Source organism: Periplaneta americana, chromosome 8 (assembly GCF_040183065.1).
Source record: "Periplaneta americana isolate PAMFEO1 chromosome 8, P.americana_PAMFEO1_priV1, whole genome shotgun sequence".
NCBI classification, from domain to species: domain Eukaryota; kingdom Metazoa; phylum Arthropoda; class Insecta; order Blattodea; family Blattidae; genus Periplaneta; species Periplaneta americana.
In genome coordinates, this window is record NC_091124.1 from 106,892,258 (window position 1) to 106,911,539 (window position 19,282).

A 19,282-nucleotide genomic window follows, 5' to 3' on the forward strand; every position below is an offset into this window, starting at 1 on the left:
CACTTGCGTAAACTCCAGGTATAAAATTTAAGTTATTTCCCGTTTTTAGGAAAATATGGTCAAGACATGAATTGGATGATGGACGAGTAATGGAATTTAAGTATTTCACGTATTCATATTCATGCATGACATTTAAATACGTGTTGCCAAAATTATCTAATCTATTTTCTAAAATTTGAATGTTTATGTCACCCAGAATAATATGGTTTTTTAAATCTTTGTATATTGACAAGAAGCTTTCAAAATTTTTCAGAAATTCATTTTTGCATAGTTTTGGAGATCTGTAAATTGCAGTTAGGTTAACAAGAGTATCATTAATAAGTGTTAATTGAAACTGTATAGCGTTGCAATGAGAAATGTCAATATCACTCAAAGACACTATGATGTTTTCCTTAAAATATACAACTATACCATCACATTTATTATGCTTATTACTTATAACAAATTTTTTATAACCCTTAATATCATAGCCAGGGTCATGATCAAGTCAGGTTTCAGTTAGAACTATAATATCAAAGTAAAAGGAAAAATTATTAAGTAAAACATAGAGTTCGGAAAAATTTTTGTTAATGCTACGAATGTTTAAGTGAATTATTTTAAGATCTGAAAGAATATTGGTAATATACTCATTGCAGTGAAGTAAATCATTAAAAACCATTGTGTTATTATTATTATTATTATTATTAAATTTGCACTGATGGATTTAATTTAATATAGTATTACTAGCCATTGTTAAGTCAATTATATTGTATAATTAAATTTGGTTACCGACACAATAGTATTTACAAATTATTTACATCGTCAACATTAGTGATTTTACTCACCGGGCTGGCTTCATCTTTTCTTGCAAATATTTTACCGTCTCTTGTCCATACAAATTTATAATTCTTCAGTCGTGCTGCATCCCTTGTCTTGTTCAAAAGGTCTCTGGTCACTGCTGTCAGTTGGTCACCTGCTGTGATTCTTCCTTCCGGAAGTTCCCTGTTGACTTTCTTTGTCGTAATCCCAGGGCTGCTGTCGTCTTTCTTGGCCTCGTTTCTGAACAGCTGGAGCCATTCATCACGACTTCTCCTCTTTGTGAAGCGGATAACAATAGGACGCGTCTTTCCTGGCCTGGATGGTATACGATGTGCTATGCTTACATCATGTTGCACCAATTCACTACCGCCTATGACTTCCGATATTTGGTCAATAACTTCATAAGTTGATTGTTCATCGACCTCCAAATAGCGTATACTTTATTTTTGTTCTTTCAATCGAATAAAAAAGTTTGACAGAAATAAAAAACTTCAAGGTTAAATTTCCTTTAAATTCGTCCGGTTTGACGTGGAATGACTCATGTGAATGTTAAGAATTAGTGTAACCCTTCCCACTCGACTACAAGAAGTTGCTGACAACAGAAGTCATTGGTATGAATATTGAAAAACAACTCTTTCAGAGCTAAATAATTCACCCAAAATGTATTCAAGAAACATTAGGGTTGCCATATTCTGAGTCATAAAAACAGGGTCACTTATAACACACTCTATTCAGATATTCTGAATTATAAAAACCGGAACAAACACGATATGACTTATTGCGGGAATAAATGTATTATAAATATTGTGGCTTTTAATTCACAACAATAATGTTACTTTTATTTACAACAAGAATTACTTTCTATATCTGAATTTAAACACTCCCGTCAACAATGGGTATTTCACTCCACACAGCAACACAGTATTCATTATTGCACTCCACAGACGACAATGACAATTCACTTGGATTATTGAGAACAACAATGTACTCCTAATCTCAATTAATGTTCACAAAGCACTATTTACAAAACAAAACTGTCAGTTCTCAGTTCACAGTTCGTTTGCCTTGGCTAGTTCTTCTAGCTCATTCACTCAAGTTCACAGTATATCGAACTCAAGACTTCTGGAGACAGTCCACTGCACTCGAACTCAAGACTTCCAACTGCGTTGCTCCCGCCTGGACGCTGCTCATGTTCACTCGCATGTCGAACCCTAAACTCCTGGGTGCTGCTGGTTCACAAGCTGAACTCGCTGTCTAATACTAACAACAACTGCTCGCTCTCCGAAGGCTGCTCGCTTTTTATTAGTTAAACAACACTTTCCAGAAACTATGATTTCGCGAACAATCTCGTTACAGCAACAGTTCGCGTGGCTTTCGAAACTTCCAGCTTCCCCCTCTTACCTCCGTCCCTTCCAGTTCGCACAGCCGTGCCGTGCCACAGTGCTGGCCGACTTGCATCTTCCCTCTCTCCGCCGCCTCACGGAGCTCGTCTCCTCGCGCCCCCTCCCTTCTGCCGGACGCGCACGAAGCTCCCCGAAGTAGCGAGAACTTTCCATCATGGTTGCCACAATATTAAGAAACACTTAACTTATCTCTACAAACAGAGTATTTATTTAAACACTCTGAAAATTATCTAAAATTAAAAACAATTTCTAATTTCTAATAAAGCATTTTTTTGTTTTTTTCATTTCACACAGTTCTATTTTATATTGACATACCAGTCATATTTTCCTGACTGATGCACAGAGTCCAGGAAACAATTTTTGTTTCTTATGCTGAGCAACTGACGTGCCTTATGTTATATTGGACTTGCAATATAGCCCGTAATAAATTTATGGATAGTCTGTTCTGTTCTTCTGTGCATTCATGATTGAAAACACTCCCTTCACATTTGCATTGTTGCCAGGGATACATAAATAAAATTCAGCAATCTAAAGCAATTTAGAGTATTGTTCCTCTGATACACATGTGGTAAAGTGGTCCAACTTCCAACTTTCATTCTTTAAATTCTCTTCCTCATATGATGCCAACAGTACAGTTTCATCAAACAAATCACCTTCCTTCAGTTTATATACTGTGCTTTTGTCAAACCACTCCAAAGAAACCTCTACTTCTTCCCAGGACAGTTTATAGTTTAGGAGCAGCCAGTCAAACTGACACATTTCAGAAAGAGATGCACTGCATTTAGAAAGATACTCAATTGCTAACTGATAAAATGAAACAAATTCTTCTTGTAATTTGTTTCTCTGATACTGTGAACAATCTACTAATAACTCCTTAACCTTCGATGTGAGGAAAGTCAAGTTACATCATCTTCCCACACAAGAACAACATATAAATCTTTAACTTAGAAAGCATATTGTAATGATCAGATAGTCAATGTTATGATATAATACAATATAATATAATATAATATAATATAATATTGTTTATTCAGTTTACATGACATATCAAATATAAAAGTTAATGACACTTATCTATGTAAGCAATCATTGTATTCTATACAAATATAAATTGAACAGCGAACGTTTTCGCCCTTCGGGCATCAGCAGGCTTTACATGCAATATCTTATACATTTAGTCTCAAGTATGGAGATGATGAAAAACAACCATTTAATAATAAAATAAACTATTTAAAAACTGGCTTGTGGTAATTGTATCTAAAATTAATGTACAGATGTAAAATGTATACATAATACTAAGGTAAAAATTGTGGCTGCACTGCTGTATTATGTTAAAATTGTTACTGTGAACATGATAAAACGTTTATTCCTCATTTAAACTTCATAATTGTTAATTAGATGTTTTTGCTAATCTTGTCTCATTGGTTCAAACTTGGTACCGGTATGGTGAAATCAATCTGAAATGTATTAGATGTTATGTAGTGAAATTCCAATATGCCATGATATTAAATCTGTTAAAATTTGTCAAAAATACTCACATTTAGAGTCGTGTATACTGCACAAGTTATCTGTTGACATTTCATTGAGACGATTTAAGAATGGGTTTATCTGTAATGAAATTTAATATCAGAATATATGAAATTTGGTGTGAATAAATATAATGATTGTATGAACATTACTTACGACATGTGGTTGACTAGTTACGCTGATTTCACCGACTGAAGTGACGCGAGCAACCTGTGGTGCTTACGTAGAAACATTTGACGCGGAAGAATATTGAGTTATGATTGGGTTAGAGGTTATATAGGGGGTTTCGGATGTGAACCAAATTTTCGTTAAGAACACAACTATCTTTTTAAATTTGCTTAGCAATGTAATACTCTTCGGCGGAATTTATTAGTTTTCTGTCTATTCCAGATTTTAGAATGTTCAATGTTTTGTGAATGGGGCCTAATTCGTGTCCTGTTTCTATTAAGTGGGTAGCATATGTATACTTTTTTCTGTTATGTTTGAAGTCGGCAATGTGTTCACTATATCTAATTTTGAAGTTCCTTTTGGTCTGTCCTATGTATTTTTGTTTACAAGTATAACATTCCAGTCTGTAGATGCCGTTATTATTTAATTTATTGAATTTATGAAGTCTATTATTTAAATTGTTATTGAATTTGTTGACAGGTTTGTGTGCTATACAAATATTTTCTTTTTTAAACAAGTTCCATATTGTAACTAAACAAAATTATTTCCAGTTTAACGACAAAATATACACACAATGCAAAGGATTAGCCATGGGTAATCCATTATCTGGCTTATTGGCTGAAATATTTATTCAACATATTGAGGATAACAAGATTAATAACATTTTACAAGCCCATAATATAACATTTTACAGTAGATATGTAGATGATACTTTGATAATTTATGAAAATAAACAAATTGATGAACAAATATTAACCTCTTTTAATGATCTACATAATAATTTGAAGTTTACACAAGAAATTGAAGCTAATAATATGATTCATTTTTTAGACATCATCATAAAAAAACACAAAAATAAATTTGAGTTCAACATTTACAACTTTTAATAGATTTAATATCATGGCATATTGAAATTTCACTACATAACATCTAATACATTTCAGATTGATTTCACCATACCAAGTTTGAACCAATGAGACAAGATTAGCAAAAACATCTAATTAACAATTATGAAGTTTAAATGAGGAACAAACATTTTATCATGTTCACAGTAACAATTTTAACATAATACAGCAGTGCAGCCACAATTTTTACCTTAGTATTATGCATACATTTTACATCTGTACATTAATTTTAGATACAATTACCACAAGCCAGTTTTTAAATAGTTTATTTTATTATTAAATGGTTGTATTTCATCATTTCCATACTTGATACTAAATGTATAAGATATTGCATGTAAAGCCTGATAATGCCCGAAGGGCGAAAACGTTCACTGTTCAATTTATATTTGTATAGAATACAATGATTGCTTACATAGATAAGTGTCATTAACTTTTTATATTTGATATGTCATGTAGACTGAATAAACAATATTATATTATATTATACAGAGTGTTCCGCTTATAAGTATAACAAAAGAAATAGCTATAACTTCTGAATTAATACAAGTATATAGTTGAAACCAACTGCTACAAAGAATGAAAACTGGGAATTTTTGTTACCTTATGTTCCATAAACCTCAACATGGCTTCCATTGGTGGCACGGGAAATATCCAACCGGTATTCAACCTCGACCCAAGTGTTATGAAGCATCTGTGGTGTAACATTGTTGACAGCAGCATAAATTCTTTCTTGTAAGTCTGCCAAATCACGTACTGGCGTCCTGTAGACCTGGTCCTTAACAAACCCCCACAGGAAAAAATCAGGTGGTGTTAGATCTGGTGATCTGGCAGGCCATGTGATGTACGGTGATCCTCTTCCGATCCATCTTGCAGGGAATTGTTCGTCTAAGAATGTGCGAACCATGTTGGCAAAGTGTGGTGGAGCCCCATCTTGCTGGAAAATTGCTCCATCTGGGAGTTGTGGCACAGCATACAGTTGCAACATATCCAGGTACGTGTTTGCAGTGACTGTCTTTTCAGCAAAGAAATAGGGACCAATGATTCTGTCACGCATGATCCCACATCAAACATTCCATTTAGGGGAATCCCGTTGGTGTTCAATTACGACACTTGGATTTTCCGACCCCCAGATGCGACAATTGTGTCGGTTTACTTTTCCACTGACGTGGAAGGTTGCCTCATCTGAGAAACAGACTCGAGTTAGAAATGTGTCGTCATCGTCCACTTTATCCAACATTGTTTCTGCAAAGCGTTTTCGTTCCAGTTTATCATTCGGCGTAATCATCTGATGAAGTTGCAGCTTGTACGCTCGCAAACGCAATCTTTTATGGAGCACTGTATGCACTGTTGTTGGTGGGATGTTCAACTGCACACTAGCCTGTCGAATGGATTTCCGCGGGCTTCTCTGAAATGCCTCGCGAATGCGTTCGACATTTTTGTCAGACACTTTACGCTTGGAATGTTTACCTGCATTAGACAACAAACTTCCTGTTTCTCTGAGCTGCCTATCCCATTTCATTATTGAGACGTACGTCGGTACAGCTTCCCTCGGTCTAAGATTGTACTGACGGCGAAACAAGCGCTGTACACGAATTATGGATCTATGTTCTGCTAATGACAGCACACAAAAGGCTTTCTGCTGTGGCGTCCACATGCTGACTGACTAAAGATACGATACGAATTCTCTTATTTAATGATCTGCGCATGCGTGAGTCTTCTAAAAATAAGTAACAACAATGGATTAAAACTTCCCAATTTCCTCTTTACAATGGTACCAATCTTAACCCATTTGCATGCATTGTTATGAAATTATAACTATTTCTTTTATTATACTTATAAGCGGAACACGGTGTATTATATTATATTATATATAAATCTTTTCTACAGTATCATTAAAGAAAACTTTCATGACTGATGGCATCTATCAAGAGAAGGAAATATGACCTCATGGTTCATGCATTTCAGTGAATTTTTCAAGAGCAGGAAATAAACTGAGCCACCTCATCTTAAAATGCTTTGTAAGAACTTTATTAGATACATTTAGAAATTCACAATACTTTTAAGGAGGCTACTTGGACAGTTTAGATTGAGAAATAGTTAGTCATAAACTTCAACTATCACACCATGCACATCAATAGCAGCAGCAACAGCAGCCGTGGAACATTTCTTGGCAGGCTAACATGCTACCAGTCAGTTATCAAGGAGATATGGATAAACAAGAGTATAACATTGAAGTTGGTTGGCATATATTAACATTACATCTATTTTTTTATCAACTAGCATTTACACATAATATAAATGTAGCTGCCCAACATTATAAATTTGTACTTTTGTACGATGGAGTAATATGCCAGACCAACCATTAAAAAGCAAGTAACAAACCACTTCTATTCAAAGACTACATGCTCATGGAATACTGTGCAGATTGGTAAGGATCAGGTTGGGAGCTATGAAGATTTGACATAAGATGCGATGTTCACAGGTTAAACTCTGACTGAGGGCAGTGAATTTTTAATTCTGATTAAATCTCTTTGGAGCAGAAGTAAATCTGGAAGTCTTGTGTTTTAGATTGTCAGCATATAGAATTATTCTGTTCCTGGATGAGAGGAGATGAAACATTTGTCAGTCATTTCCTGCTAACCATTCAGCCTTTTAAGTTAGATAAAAGTGTGTTTGTTTAGATATGTCAATTACTTGTATGAAAGAAAATATTGATACAGCAAATTAAATTTACAATTTGATGCTATGTGATGTTTTGTTTCTTAATTCTACTTGGCATCGTGTAATTACTTATGTTGTACTGTATTGTGTATTATCATGGATATTTGTTTTATTTTTGCATACGATATGTAACTTTATTCACATGTTAATTTTGCTTTTGTCAGATCCCTTCTTTCTCGGCCTGATCCAGCACAACCTCCTGCTTATCATAGCTTATTACATCAGCTCATGGCTGATGTTCTAGATCCTGCTCGTCCAGATCTGCCTGATCTCACTTGCAAATCTTCAGGATTGAAAGACCTTTTGAAGAGTGGATTTGGGTATGTATATAGAATTTTTACTATTCGCTGTTCTTCATATTTGTGTGTGATAGATTTATCAGCACTCTACAGGTTTATTCCAGATTTTTCGTAATTTACTTTTCTTGTTTTACTTCACTTAAATCTTCTAAGATATACAGACCAACCAATTAATTGATCTTAAAGTACATTTGATAAAACTGTATAGGCGCTAAAAACCTGATTCAAAGTGCTGTACTCCTCTAAAGGGGCAGTGACTGCTTAACTATTCAGAATCAAGAGCCAATGTCATATCAGCTTTTTTTTAACTTAAAATGGATTCACAATAAGCTGTGTAAGCGTCAGTTAAACTTACTCAGCCACACTGTGAGGTTTAATTTTCATGGGAGATTTGATTAAACTTTTTCCATTGCTGATGAAAATAAAAGAGACAACTTTGAGGAATCTTTGTCTTTATATGGATATTGGCACTGTAACATAGAAAGGCTTAGGTTGCACAGGATAGACTGGTAAGGAAGAAAGAACTATTAAGTGAGCTTGAAGTTGCGTATTTCATTGGCAGTGGGAAAAGTCCAATCTAAATTTCTTCTGAATAAGCAATCACTGCTTTTTCCCACAGATTCATTTTTATTTTCCTAGTTGTTTGTGTACAAAAAATATGTGGATACTGTAATTGATAAGTATTACTTTACAGAATTGAAGAGTAATTTCAAAATTAATTTTGATTAGTGTTGTAAGTATTTTGGGAAAAATAATTATAAGTCATTGATTTTATTATGCCTATCATTATTTTGTAATTGTTGTATTCTTATTCTTTTTGTGAATGTGGTTCAAGTTTGCAGAATAATGTATTACCCTGAATATTTATTTATTCATTTATTTATTTATTTATTTACGTACTTATTTACTTATACATCTGCATCTGATAGTTTTTGAGAAAAGTAGATTAAAAACCAATGTTTTCAGTTACTGAAAAAAAAAACGTAATTTCAAATAACTCATCTATATATCTAAATCATTCATTCAATCAGAATGAAATTCATGTGGCATATCCAAGACACACATATTTTCTGCTACAGCTAAATGGAAATGTTTTTTGGAAAACGCTCAGGCACGTCAAACAGTAGGTATATTTTAAAAGACACTTTTTCACAAAAACAAACCATTCTTGATATCATTATTGTGTGAGTTGTGACGTCATCGAAAACATTTGAAGGGTACACGGGGAAAACGATCAAGGTCCATCAAAAATCGAAATTGAGTTAATGATGCTATCTTATAGTGGAAAGGAAGTACTATCATATGGTCTAGCTAGTAATAAGAAATAATCGTTCTTGACATTCCACTACGTCAATTTCTATTAAATACACACATAACAAAGTATTAAGTGCTTAAACTTTAAAATTCGTTTTTCTCGAAACTTTCTAAAATGGGCCTTGATCGTTATTCCCGTGTACCCTTCATTTTTAAATGAGGTTGTATTTTTCTGTATACCATTTGAAAGATTTTATTATTCTCCATGGTTACACAAGTTATCAATTGTTTTATATAACAAATGTGGCAATGGTAACAAAATAAATAGTTGAATTTCCTGGTGTTATGGAAGCAGTTTATTTGTAGAAATTAACAGAAAATAACGATATTACTTATTTACTTATGGCTTTTAAGGAACCCGAAGGTTCATTGCCACACATAAGTCCGCCATCGGTCCCTATCCTGAACAAGATTAATCCAGCCTCTACCATCATTTCCACCTCCCTCAAATCCATTTTAATATTATCCTCCTATCTACGTCACGGCCTCCCAAAGATCTTTTTTCCCTCTGGCCTTCCAACAGCATTTCTGGATTGGCCCATACGTGCTACATGCCCTGCCCATCTCAAACGTCTGGATTTAATGTTCCTAATTGACAGGTGAAGAATAAAATGCATCAGTTCTGCGTTGTGTAACTTTCTCCATTCCCCTGTAACTTCATCCCTCTTAGCCCCAAATATTTTCCTAAACACCTTATTCTCAAACACCCTTAACCTCTGTTCCTCTCTCAAAATGAGAGTCCCAGTTTCACAATCATACAGAACAACCGGTAATATAATTGTTTTATAAATTCTAAGAAAATAACGATGTTATAAAGTGAAAATGAGAGAATTGAGATTTTAATGATGATGTAATGTATTTGCTACGAAGCCTGTTGATACTGATAAGTTGAAAAGAATAATACGAGTGAAGTGTAGAGAAATACCACCAGCAGTCACTGAAAATGTTAAACAGGAATTTGTTCTGCATCTTTCACACTGCCAGATCGTAAATTGGCAACAGTTTGAACATTTAATTAATTGAATATTTGCTTCTGTAACACATTTATTTTAACTACATTTATTTTGTTACCATAGCAATGTTTGTTGAATAAAACAATTGATAGCTTGTGTAACCATGGAGAATAATAAAATCTTTCAGGTGGTATACAGAAAAAAACAGCGTGTCATTTAAAAATGTTTCCGATGACATCACAACTCGCACAACAGTGATATCAAGAATGGTTTGTTTTTGTGAAAAAGTGTCTTTAAAATATACTGTTTAATGTATCCAAGAGTTTTTCGAAAACATTTCCTTTTAGCCGTAGTAGAAAATATGTGTGACTTTTGAAAAGCACTGTATACAGATTTTTGGAAAATTTGGTTAGTATTGGTTGAGTAGTTTCCAAGATAAATAATTTTAATGGTAACCTGTCAATTTTGGTCACTTCATTCTTCAACTTCCCTTAAGTAAAATACGCATGTTGCATCAATATTTTTGTCATTATACAGTAAGGTTACCAGATTTTTTTCGCAATTTCCGGGGACAGATATCGCCATATGAAAAAACTACCTTTAACATTTCTGTTAGTTTGTCGTTCGCTTGCATTGTTTTTACATACCTTGAAGATTTAAAACACTCATTCTATTTACACATTACAAATATTCATTGTACTTAACTACTACTTAAACTGCTGGTATTTTCATAAAAGTTACTTTTTTTTAAACAGGTCTTCTCTGGATCTCAATTTTGCAGAAAATTTCTGACAGGTCGTGTTGAAATTGGTTAAGACAGAAAGCATGGCTCGAACAGTTTCTAAACTCATTCCGGGTTTTTTTGTATCTCCACATCATGTTCATAAAAGAAAAAAATTTCTTCACTGAATGTTACTTTCAGGAAGATGTGGAGATATTTCGATCAACTTCTGGAATTGTACATAGAAAATCATTTTCTCGGAGAAATTTTAAAAAATTCCACCCCATTTTGAGCGAAGATTAGCATTTTCTTCATTCCACTTTGCTATTTTCTCTGAAGTCACATATTTCTTCAAGCAAGGACTAATAAATAAATTACGGTATTTCATCCAGATCATGTTCATCTACATTGGAAGACAAATAATAGAAATGTTCCTTCAAATTTTTCTCTTTCTGGAGCAGCAATATACATTCCACAGATATCTTATGGTGAATGAATACCAAAGGCACAGTGATATTCAACATCATTTTCGTAAAATTATAATAATTAAAACTTAAATTCGGGGACATTCTGGGGACAAAAAGCAACATTTGGGGACTGTCCTCGGGAAATGGGGATGTCTGGTAACCTTATATACAGTACATTAATTAATAATGCATAAAATGTGGCCATTTCTCCTACTGTAGGTACTTGTTCATTGTAGTGCCTCATTGCGAGGTCTAAGACAAAAAAAAACTGTTTCAAGGCAACCACTAGTAGGAGAGAAAGTATAGCATCCATTTGTGCAAATGTCCAAGGACAAGGACATCGATGCTAATGTTTTTTCTTGTATGGAGAAGGGACCTAAAGACTAGCACCACTGTCTCGAATGGGCTTGTTGTGCCTTACCACTCCTCTTACTTAGGAATGTTTGATAAAAGATCGGTGGAGCAGAGAAAAAATCTCTCCGGCACCAGAATTCTCAGTTTAAGCTCCACCTCTTAGTTTCCCTTGAGTGACCAACCCTCATGCACTGTGTCACAGTGGCACAATGTCTAACACACTATGTGCAGAGGTGCACTCATTACGAGTGACTAAGTGGCCGGGATCCAACAGAATGGGCGCCGTCTTAAATCACTAAGTGATTACATACGCATATCATATTATTGCTATGTACCGAAGTACATATGATATTTCCGTGCAGGAATTCTGCGTTATCATATATGAGAGGATTCAGTCCAGCATCAAAATTGGAATCCAGTGTGGCTTAGTGGAAAGAGTGTCAGCACGTAGAGCTGAAAACCTGGGTTCGAATTCCGGAGAGAATTTTTCTCCACTCCACCAATCCTTCATCATATGATAATGCAGAATTCCTGCACGGAAATATATGTACTTCGGTACATCACAATAATTAGGAATGTTTGTTGAAATCCTAATGGCCATTGTGACAGAGCAATTTGGTGCAGTCTGTCAATTCAGTCATTGAGGTAAGGTTCTAGCAAAGCCCTTTCATCCCCTCCCCCAAAGGTGTATTCTGGCTCCTCAGATTGATACCAGTCACATTATACTACATCACACAACAGCATTTTGGTTAATTATTGTAAACGTGATAATGAGTATTGAGATGGAGAGTAATGGTGGTATGGGACAACCCTGACAAAAATCCTCAGTAATCTTGGCTTTGTCCACTACAAATATGAGTCTGCCATTGCAGTCACTCTAAGCCAGTACTTTGCCAACTAAGGTGTCAAGGCAGCTTCTGGTGCTGATGTTACATCACATGTTAACGAGATACTTATTTCGCACCAGTCGCCCAGATTGAATCCCCTATATAATGTAGCCAGAAAAAAAAACTGAAGAAATACTTGCTACTATTCTTTATTATAAATTCGTTTTGTGAAGAATGGAGTCGATTAATTAAAAAAATACTAAATTTTGGATTTGGGATTCGCTTGATGCCAAAATGTCGATTAATTAAAAAAATACTAAATTTTGGATTTGGGATTCGCTTGATGCCAAAATGTCGATTAATTAAAAAAATACTAAATTTTGGATTTGGGATTCGTTTGATGCCAAAATGTCATATTGACAAAATTATCTTTCTTGAAAATATAAATGATATTGAATGATATGTAAAGAGTCCCTAAGAATTTGTAATAAGATGTTTTGTATTTGAAAGACTTGGAATTTTAATTTCACTAATAGTTGGTAGGCAGACTGTGGAAGGGAAACTCTCGTTCCAAATAACTTATCTCTGACAACCCACTGATTAACAGGTATGTTATATTTAGAAGAGAGGAAAGGTAGGCATGGTTCATATATTTCTTGTTTTTCCATGTTGACCTCGTCCGCTTGTGAGAGGTTTCTCTCAAAGCGGATGGTTGGATCTAATACTATGGCCTTATCCTTAACCCTGTCGATGCCTATGATGTCTGCGCGTCTGTTGAAATCTGCAGCCGAAATGCAATGAACCTCTTCATAAACCTCCCAACCAAGGTGTCTTAAGACTTCTGCAATACATGTCTTCACTCTATGATGTCTGTTGTTCCGTAGCAGCTTGCTTTTCCTGCAGAATCCCAATACGTGACCAGTAGTTTCTGTCTCGTTGCTGTCAGTATGTCTACAATGGATTGTATTAAAGGATCTGCCAGGAACAGATCTTACAGGAAAGCTTCACCACATTGACATATTCAGATGTTGAAAGAGGTTTTTTGCCGGACATCCATGAATTAGCTTTAGGGCACTCAGCATACATAATCACTCCTTTTCCTTTATGTGGCAGTTGACACCAAGTTTGGAAAGATCTCGTTCTTAGAATTTCTCTTGAGTTTCCTCTCACTGGTCTTTGGAGGAAGAAACGATTTAATAAAATTAAGTTTTCCAAGGGCCGCATTTTTCTCTTCTTCAAGATTCTGTATATGATGCAAATGTGGATTATGAAGGGACTGAAGACGATTGCAGATATTAAAATGCTGTATACTGGCTTCCCATTCTGCACACAATATACGCAGTTTACGAACTTCTTTAGATGAATATAACAAAGAATTTAGAGTGTCGTCTGGTAACATCATGATTTCTTTGACAGCAATTCTAACTATTTTGTCAAGATCTCTTAAGAAGCCGGTGGATAATTAATTTAAAGGCATACATTGTAAAGGATATATGAGACTAGGCCACACATTCATTCAAAATAAGTTTTAATTTCTGCTCAGATTTAAGTAATCTTGTTTGTAGAAGGCCATTAAGATCAGATGTTAGATTTTTAAAAATTCTATTTTTGTCCATTGAAATTTCATCAGTGAAATCAATGCCAAGGTATTTAATACGTTCTTTTTTTATCTGTTACTGAATCAATTTTTTAACCTTGTAAAGTTGTAATTTTTTGCTGTGTTAACTTTACTTTCCTTAGTACTGTAGCTTTGCTTTTTGAAGGACTAATTGTTAAACCCAACTCTTCGAGACTGCTCTCTGTCAAATTAAGCATTATTGTTGCATAATTTTCTTATTACTGATTAAAGTTATTTCATCAGCAAAAGTTAAAACAGATAAAGATGGCAGATTTTCTGATAATTTGTATCATATTGTTCAGTGATTTCATGATCATTGATGTTTTGCAACACGTAATTTATAGTCAAATTGAATGATAATGGTGAGCCTTGTGCTACTCCAGATTTAATAGGTATGGGTTTGGTGGTCTTCAAGTTAGCCTGTACTTGTATTGCATTGTCTGTCAATAATAATAATAATTCAATAAGCCCATATAATTTTTCGGAATTCCAGAATGCAGCAGCGATCTTTTTATATCCTCATGTCCAATGGAGTCAAATTCTTTAGATACGTCCATAAAAATAATGCAACAATCTCTTTTATTAGCCTTTGCGTGATGGAGACAGCCATTTACAAGAGAAAGATTTACATGTGTTCCAGGTACAGATATCAACCCTCGCTGATGTAATGTAATGAAATTACGTAATTTTGATTCTAGAACTTTTTCTATTATCCTTCTTATTACGGAAAAAATTGAAATAGGTCTCCATTGTGCGATGTTATTTGTGTCTCCACCTTTATGTATTAATATCATTCTTCCTTTTCTTAACCGAGTAGGTACATATGAAAAATGCAGCATTGCTCTAGTAAGCAACGTGAGAAATTTTGTGGTTTTTAAGTGTCTTAAGACACGAAAAGTGATTCTGTCTGGGCCAGGTGATGTATATAGAGCCTTATGAACATCTTCTTCAGAAACTAAAATATCGGGAGGTGACTCAGCATTTGTAACCATAAGAGAAAGTGGAGAATTATTGTTTTCTGTAGAAAAAATATTTTCAAAGTGCTCAGATATTGTTGTTATTGGAATTTTGCAAGGCTGAAGTTTATTATTTTTCTCTAAACTTTTATGAGCAATTTTACGTCTTTGGTTATAAAAAGCTCATATCCATAGCGTTCCCGATTTTTTCTCTCTGCTTTTTTGATTTCCAGACTGGATTTTTTGAAGATTTATAATTATTTCTGCAATTATTGTTTAATTTGCGGGCTTTATAATACTTGGTAGCGGGATGTTGGGGCCCAGACAGTTCTGGTATAAAATTAATAAAGAATTCTAAAACTTCTGTAAGTGTTTCAAATTCATCTTTAGTATCATTTTGTGTGATTTGCGAAAGTTTGTCTTCCTATAATTTCAAGAACTAGAATTATTTTCCACAATTTTGAATTTCGTGTGGGCCTACATCTGGTTCTGGATGATGTTCATCAATACAGATTTTAGAATCAGTAGTCCTAGAATTATTAAGATATTGTGCAGCAATCCTCTCTCGTCTGTTTTCTGGATGAGCTTTGCCAATATGGATATTAACACCCAAACTTTATTTACAAAGCTTTTTTGCAAACTGGACACTGCAGCACATGATTATTTTGCACATTCATGTCTGGCATGATACATAATTAGATTCATATAAACAGAGACTTCAAAACTGGTACTAAAAATTACTTTAAAAATCATAAACATATGTAATTTTCCATATGTAATAACATTTCTGTTGATAAACTGTCCATAGCAACCATAATATTCGTTGACACAATAGTAATGTAGTTTTAAATCACACACAAAAAAGATATATATGCTTCAACACTGCTAATATTTGCAGAGGTTCCAGGCGCAATATAGTCAAAATCAGAAATATAAGTTTTGAAATAACTATTCAGGAAACTATAAAATACACGAAAATTAACCCACTATGAATATCAAATGATATGCTTCTTCCCATGGTATTAGAAAAATGTGTTATGAATACCTAATTTTTAGTACAAAAATGTTTAGTTATAATTATAAACCAATGCAATGGATTTGTTGTGAAAGGAAAAATTGTTTGACTCATATTTTCCCCTGTAGAATGCACTAAAAATTATGGGAATAAAAATTATGCATTCAATTTTCCCCAAAAAGTGTTCCATTTTATGTGGAATGCTCCATTAGTACCTTAATAAACAATATGATAGTAAAAGAAGTACAGTAAATATTTGGGGTTAATACTTTTTTGATCATACAAAATCACATTTTCTGACAAATTTAGTTTGAGGTGTTTAGCGACTTTTTAAAAAACACTCAATTGCTAAATAAAATCTCGTTTTTTATTGTTATTTGTTACTATGTTCACCATTAGATATCAAATTCATTGCTTCAACCCAGCTGAATGGGGAAGGGAGGAGGAAAGTCTTATTTCGTCGAAAAGGAAAGTAAAGTTGTGTAGCTTAGAGCATGTTAAGAAATCTTGTCCTTGAATAAGAGGGCTTTGGACAAAATTTACCAGTTCCTCGCCCATACTGTTAGTTGTGATTGTTTATCATCATATCAAAGGAGTTCAAGCCTGATCAAGAGCGGTGGACTTACAGACCGAAAAAAACTCTCTGAGTAAGGTATCCATTGTGCGAGAAAGTAAAATCTGTTTAGAAACTTAAAATTGTTTAGTCGACACGTTAAAAGTGTTAAAATTTTTAAAAAAGGTTATGTACCTTAGACAGACAGCCCGTTTTGACGCCGTTGCTGCATCATCTTCAGTGTCCTACGAACTACTGTTGGTCTTGAATTCTGCCATTTGCATTCGTCAGTTGTAGGGGTAGGGGTGTGTTGCTCTTATGGTGGGGAGTGGTTGTTTGTGTGTTATGTATCATGATATCAAACAATGCAATACCCACACATTCTTCGATATCATGTTACATAACACACAAACAACCACCCCCCCCACCATAAGAGCAACACACCCGCACCCCTACAACTGACGAATGCAAATGGCAGAATTCAAGAGCAACAGAAACAACTGAAGGTGATGCAGCACCGGCATTGAAACAGGCCGTTTGTCTAAGAAACATGAACTTTTTAAAAATTTTAACACTTTTAATGTGTCGACTAAGCAATTTTAAGTTTTTAAACAAAGTGTTAATGTGAACTAGAATCAATAAAATCTGCTAGCCCCATGTAGTAGATTTACTACATATAAAAAATCTCTTTGTTTCTGATTATAGGAAAAGTTATATGTTCATATCTATAATTATTCTGTCCTCATCTCAGTGACATAAGTTACAATGTTAGCGACCATGGAAGCCTCTTATAGAAAAATCAAAATGTCACTGGTGTAGTCTTTTATGTAATGATGTAAATGTATAAATGCACATTGTAAACCAAATGATATTGTATTACTGTTAACTGCACTTTACCTCTGATTGAGGTTCTGGCTGATATGGACATCTATTATCAGGCAGTACATTTCACTTGACAATGTGTGTCAGAGGAAGAACAATTGTTTGTATGCATCTGAAGTTTGATTAGTGTAATATATATCTAATCAGCGATGTATGTAATGGAGGGGGAAAGGAACTGGCCACCCAACCCCATTATCTCCTAGCCTAGTTGCCTCATGAGTGATGTCTTGTTGGTGTCACTTGTGGGGTCCAGACCTGTCTTCGGACAGTTGACTAAACGACTGCACTTGTATCTAACTTATCATTGCAGATTACTGCTCAACAGACCACGGCAGCAGCACCCATTAGACAACCCACAGTTGATTGTGTTTATTCTGGGTGGAATTACTGCACAAGAAGTGAAATTAATTCAAGAGATGGTGATCACTTCTGGTCAGGAGACACAGGTTCTAGTTGGTGGGACCCGACTTCTTTCTCCAATTGATACTGTAGAAGCTATCTTTGTTAAAGACCCTCTTCTTCAAGATGTGTTATGAGACCTAAGATTGCTAGTTTGACAGTATGTAAATATCACTGTACTGTTACTGTAATGTAATCATTTAAGAGAAAGATTTTTTTTTCTTTTCAAAAAGGGAATGAAATTTCGTTACGAGAAATTTAATAACAATATAAATTATTAAAAATGTTGAATCCATTAAATATGTGTATTTTGTTGTATGAAGAAGTAAACCATAATATAAAATCAGCAAGAAAGATCCTTTTTTTTTATTTTTCATCAGACAGCTATTACAAAGCGTAATTATTTACTTCGATTATCATGTTTTTCCTGATAGTAGAAGCAGTAATACTGACGATATCCAGTCATTTGAAGGCTTCAAGTTTCATTCCCCAAATGATTATGTGAGATCTATGATAGACAAAGCATCTGTGGAGCATGTTCGTTCTCATTTTCCCCAAGTACTTCAAATTTATCATTCTCACTTTATAGTTAGTTTTTACATTACATAATATGTACCGTAGTAATGTATTTAATTCATGGCAGAAGAGGTCCAAGTGTCTAAACTCGATTTTAAAATAGTTCTTAAACTGTTTGTACTAGTGAATGAAATAAAGGAATAAATGTAAATGAACCAAACAGAAGACAAGGATCAGGTTTTTCCTGGCGCAAAATATTAACGTTATATCACGCATAATCTCACTCGATTTTTAATTTTATCAGTAAATTTAATGAGAACACAACCAAAATGGCAATTCCGATTCAGCTATGCCATTGTAAATAATTTTTTATAATTATGTTATAATTTGTAAGAGCAATTCTCTGTAACAGTTGAACGAAAGCAATGATTGCATATGCAATGTTGGTCTGGGAAGAAACAAAATGTATTTTGAACATATTCCATAAGAGATAATGTACACTAAATAATAAAAATTGAAAGGATACAGGAGAGAAAAGATCAGGGTTCACAAATAGTGAAAAACGAGCTATTATTACCAATAGGTAACTAATATGTGAGTGTATCATCATGTTAAATATTATTGAGCATATACTACGGTTTAAGCCCAGTCACATTTGTCGCATTTTGCTACTCAACTTCTAAAAATGCAAGAAATTTTTCAATGTAAATGTGCAAAAATATGACAACCACATTAGACTTTAGAAACGAAGATGATAATGGAGAAAATGAAATAAAAGATGTGTTTGGACTAAAATGAATTCAAATGAAATGATAATGACATGGGCAATGTTCAAAAAGGTATTGAGCAACAGATGTTCAAGAATGGATTTCAAAGAGTTGGTGCA

The 19,282-nt window shown here is 34.2% G+C and overlaps 1 protein-coding gene across 5 annotated transcripts in view; it reads left to right on the plus strand.

Annotated features, from left to right (window-relative positions):
• Nucleotides 1-18,236, plus strand: part of LOC138704930 (sec1 family domain-containing protein 2-like) — a 115,812-nt gene extending 97,576 nt beyond the window's left edge. For all 5 annotated transcript variants that reach the window (XM_069833359.1, XM_069833356.1, XM_069833360.1 and 2 more), the window contains 2 exons: nucleotides 7,687-7,842; nucleotides 17,792-18,236. In XM_069833359.1, the coding sequence (XP_069689460.1) occupies nucleotides 7,687-7,842; nucleotides 17,792-18,017 (382 nt within the window). In that variant the 3' untranslated portion in view covers nucleotides 18,018-18,236. The remainder of the gene's footprint in view (nucleotides 1-7,686; nucleotides 7,843-17,791) is intronic.
• Nucleotides 18,237-19,282: the final 1,046 nt, after the last annotated feature.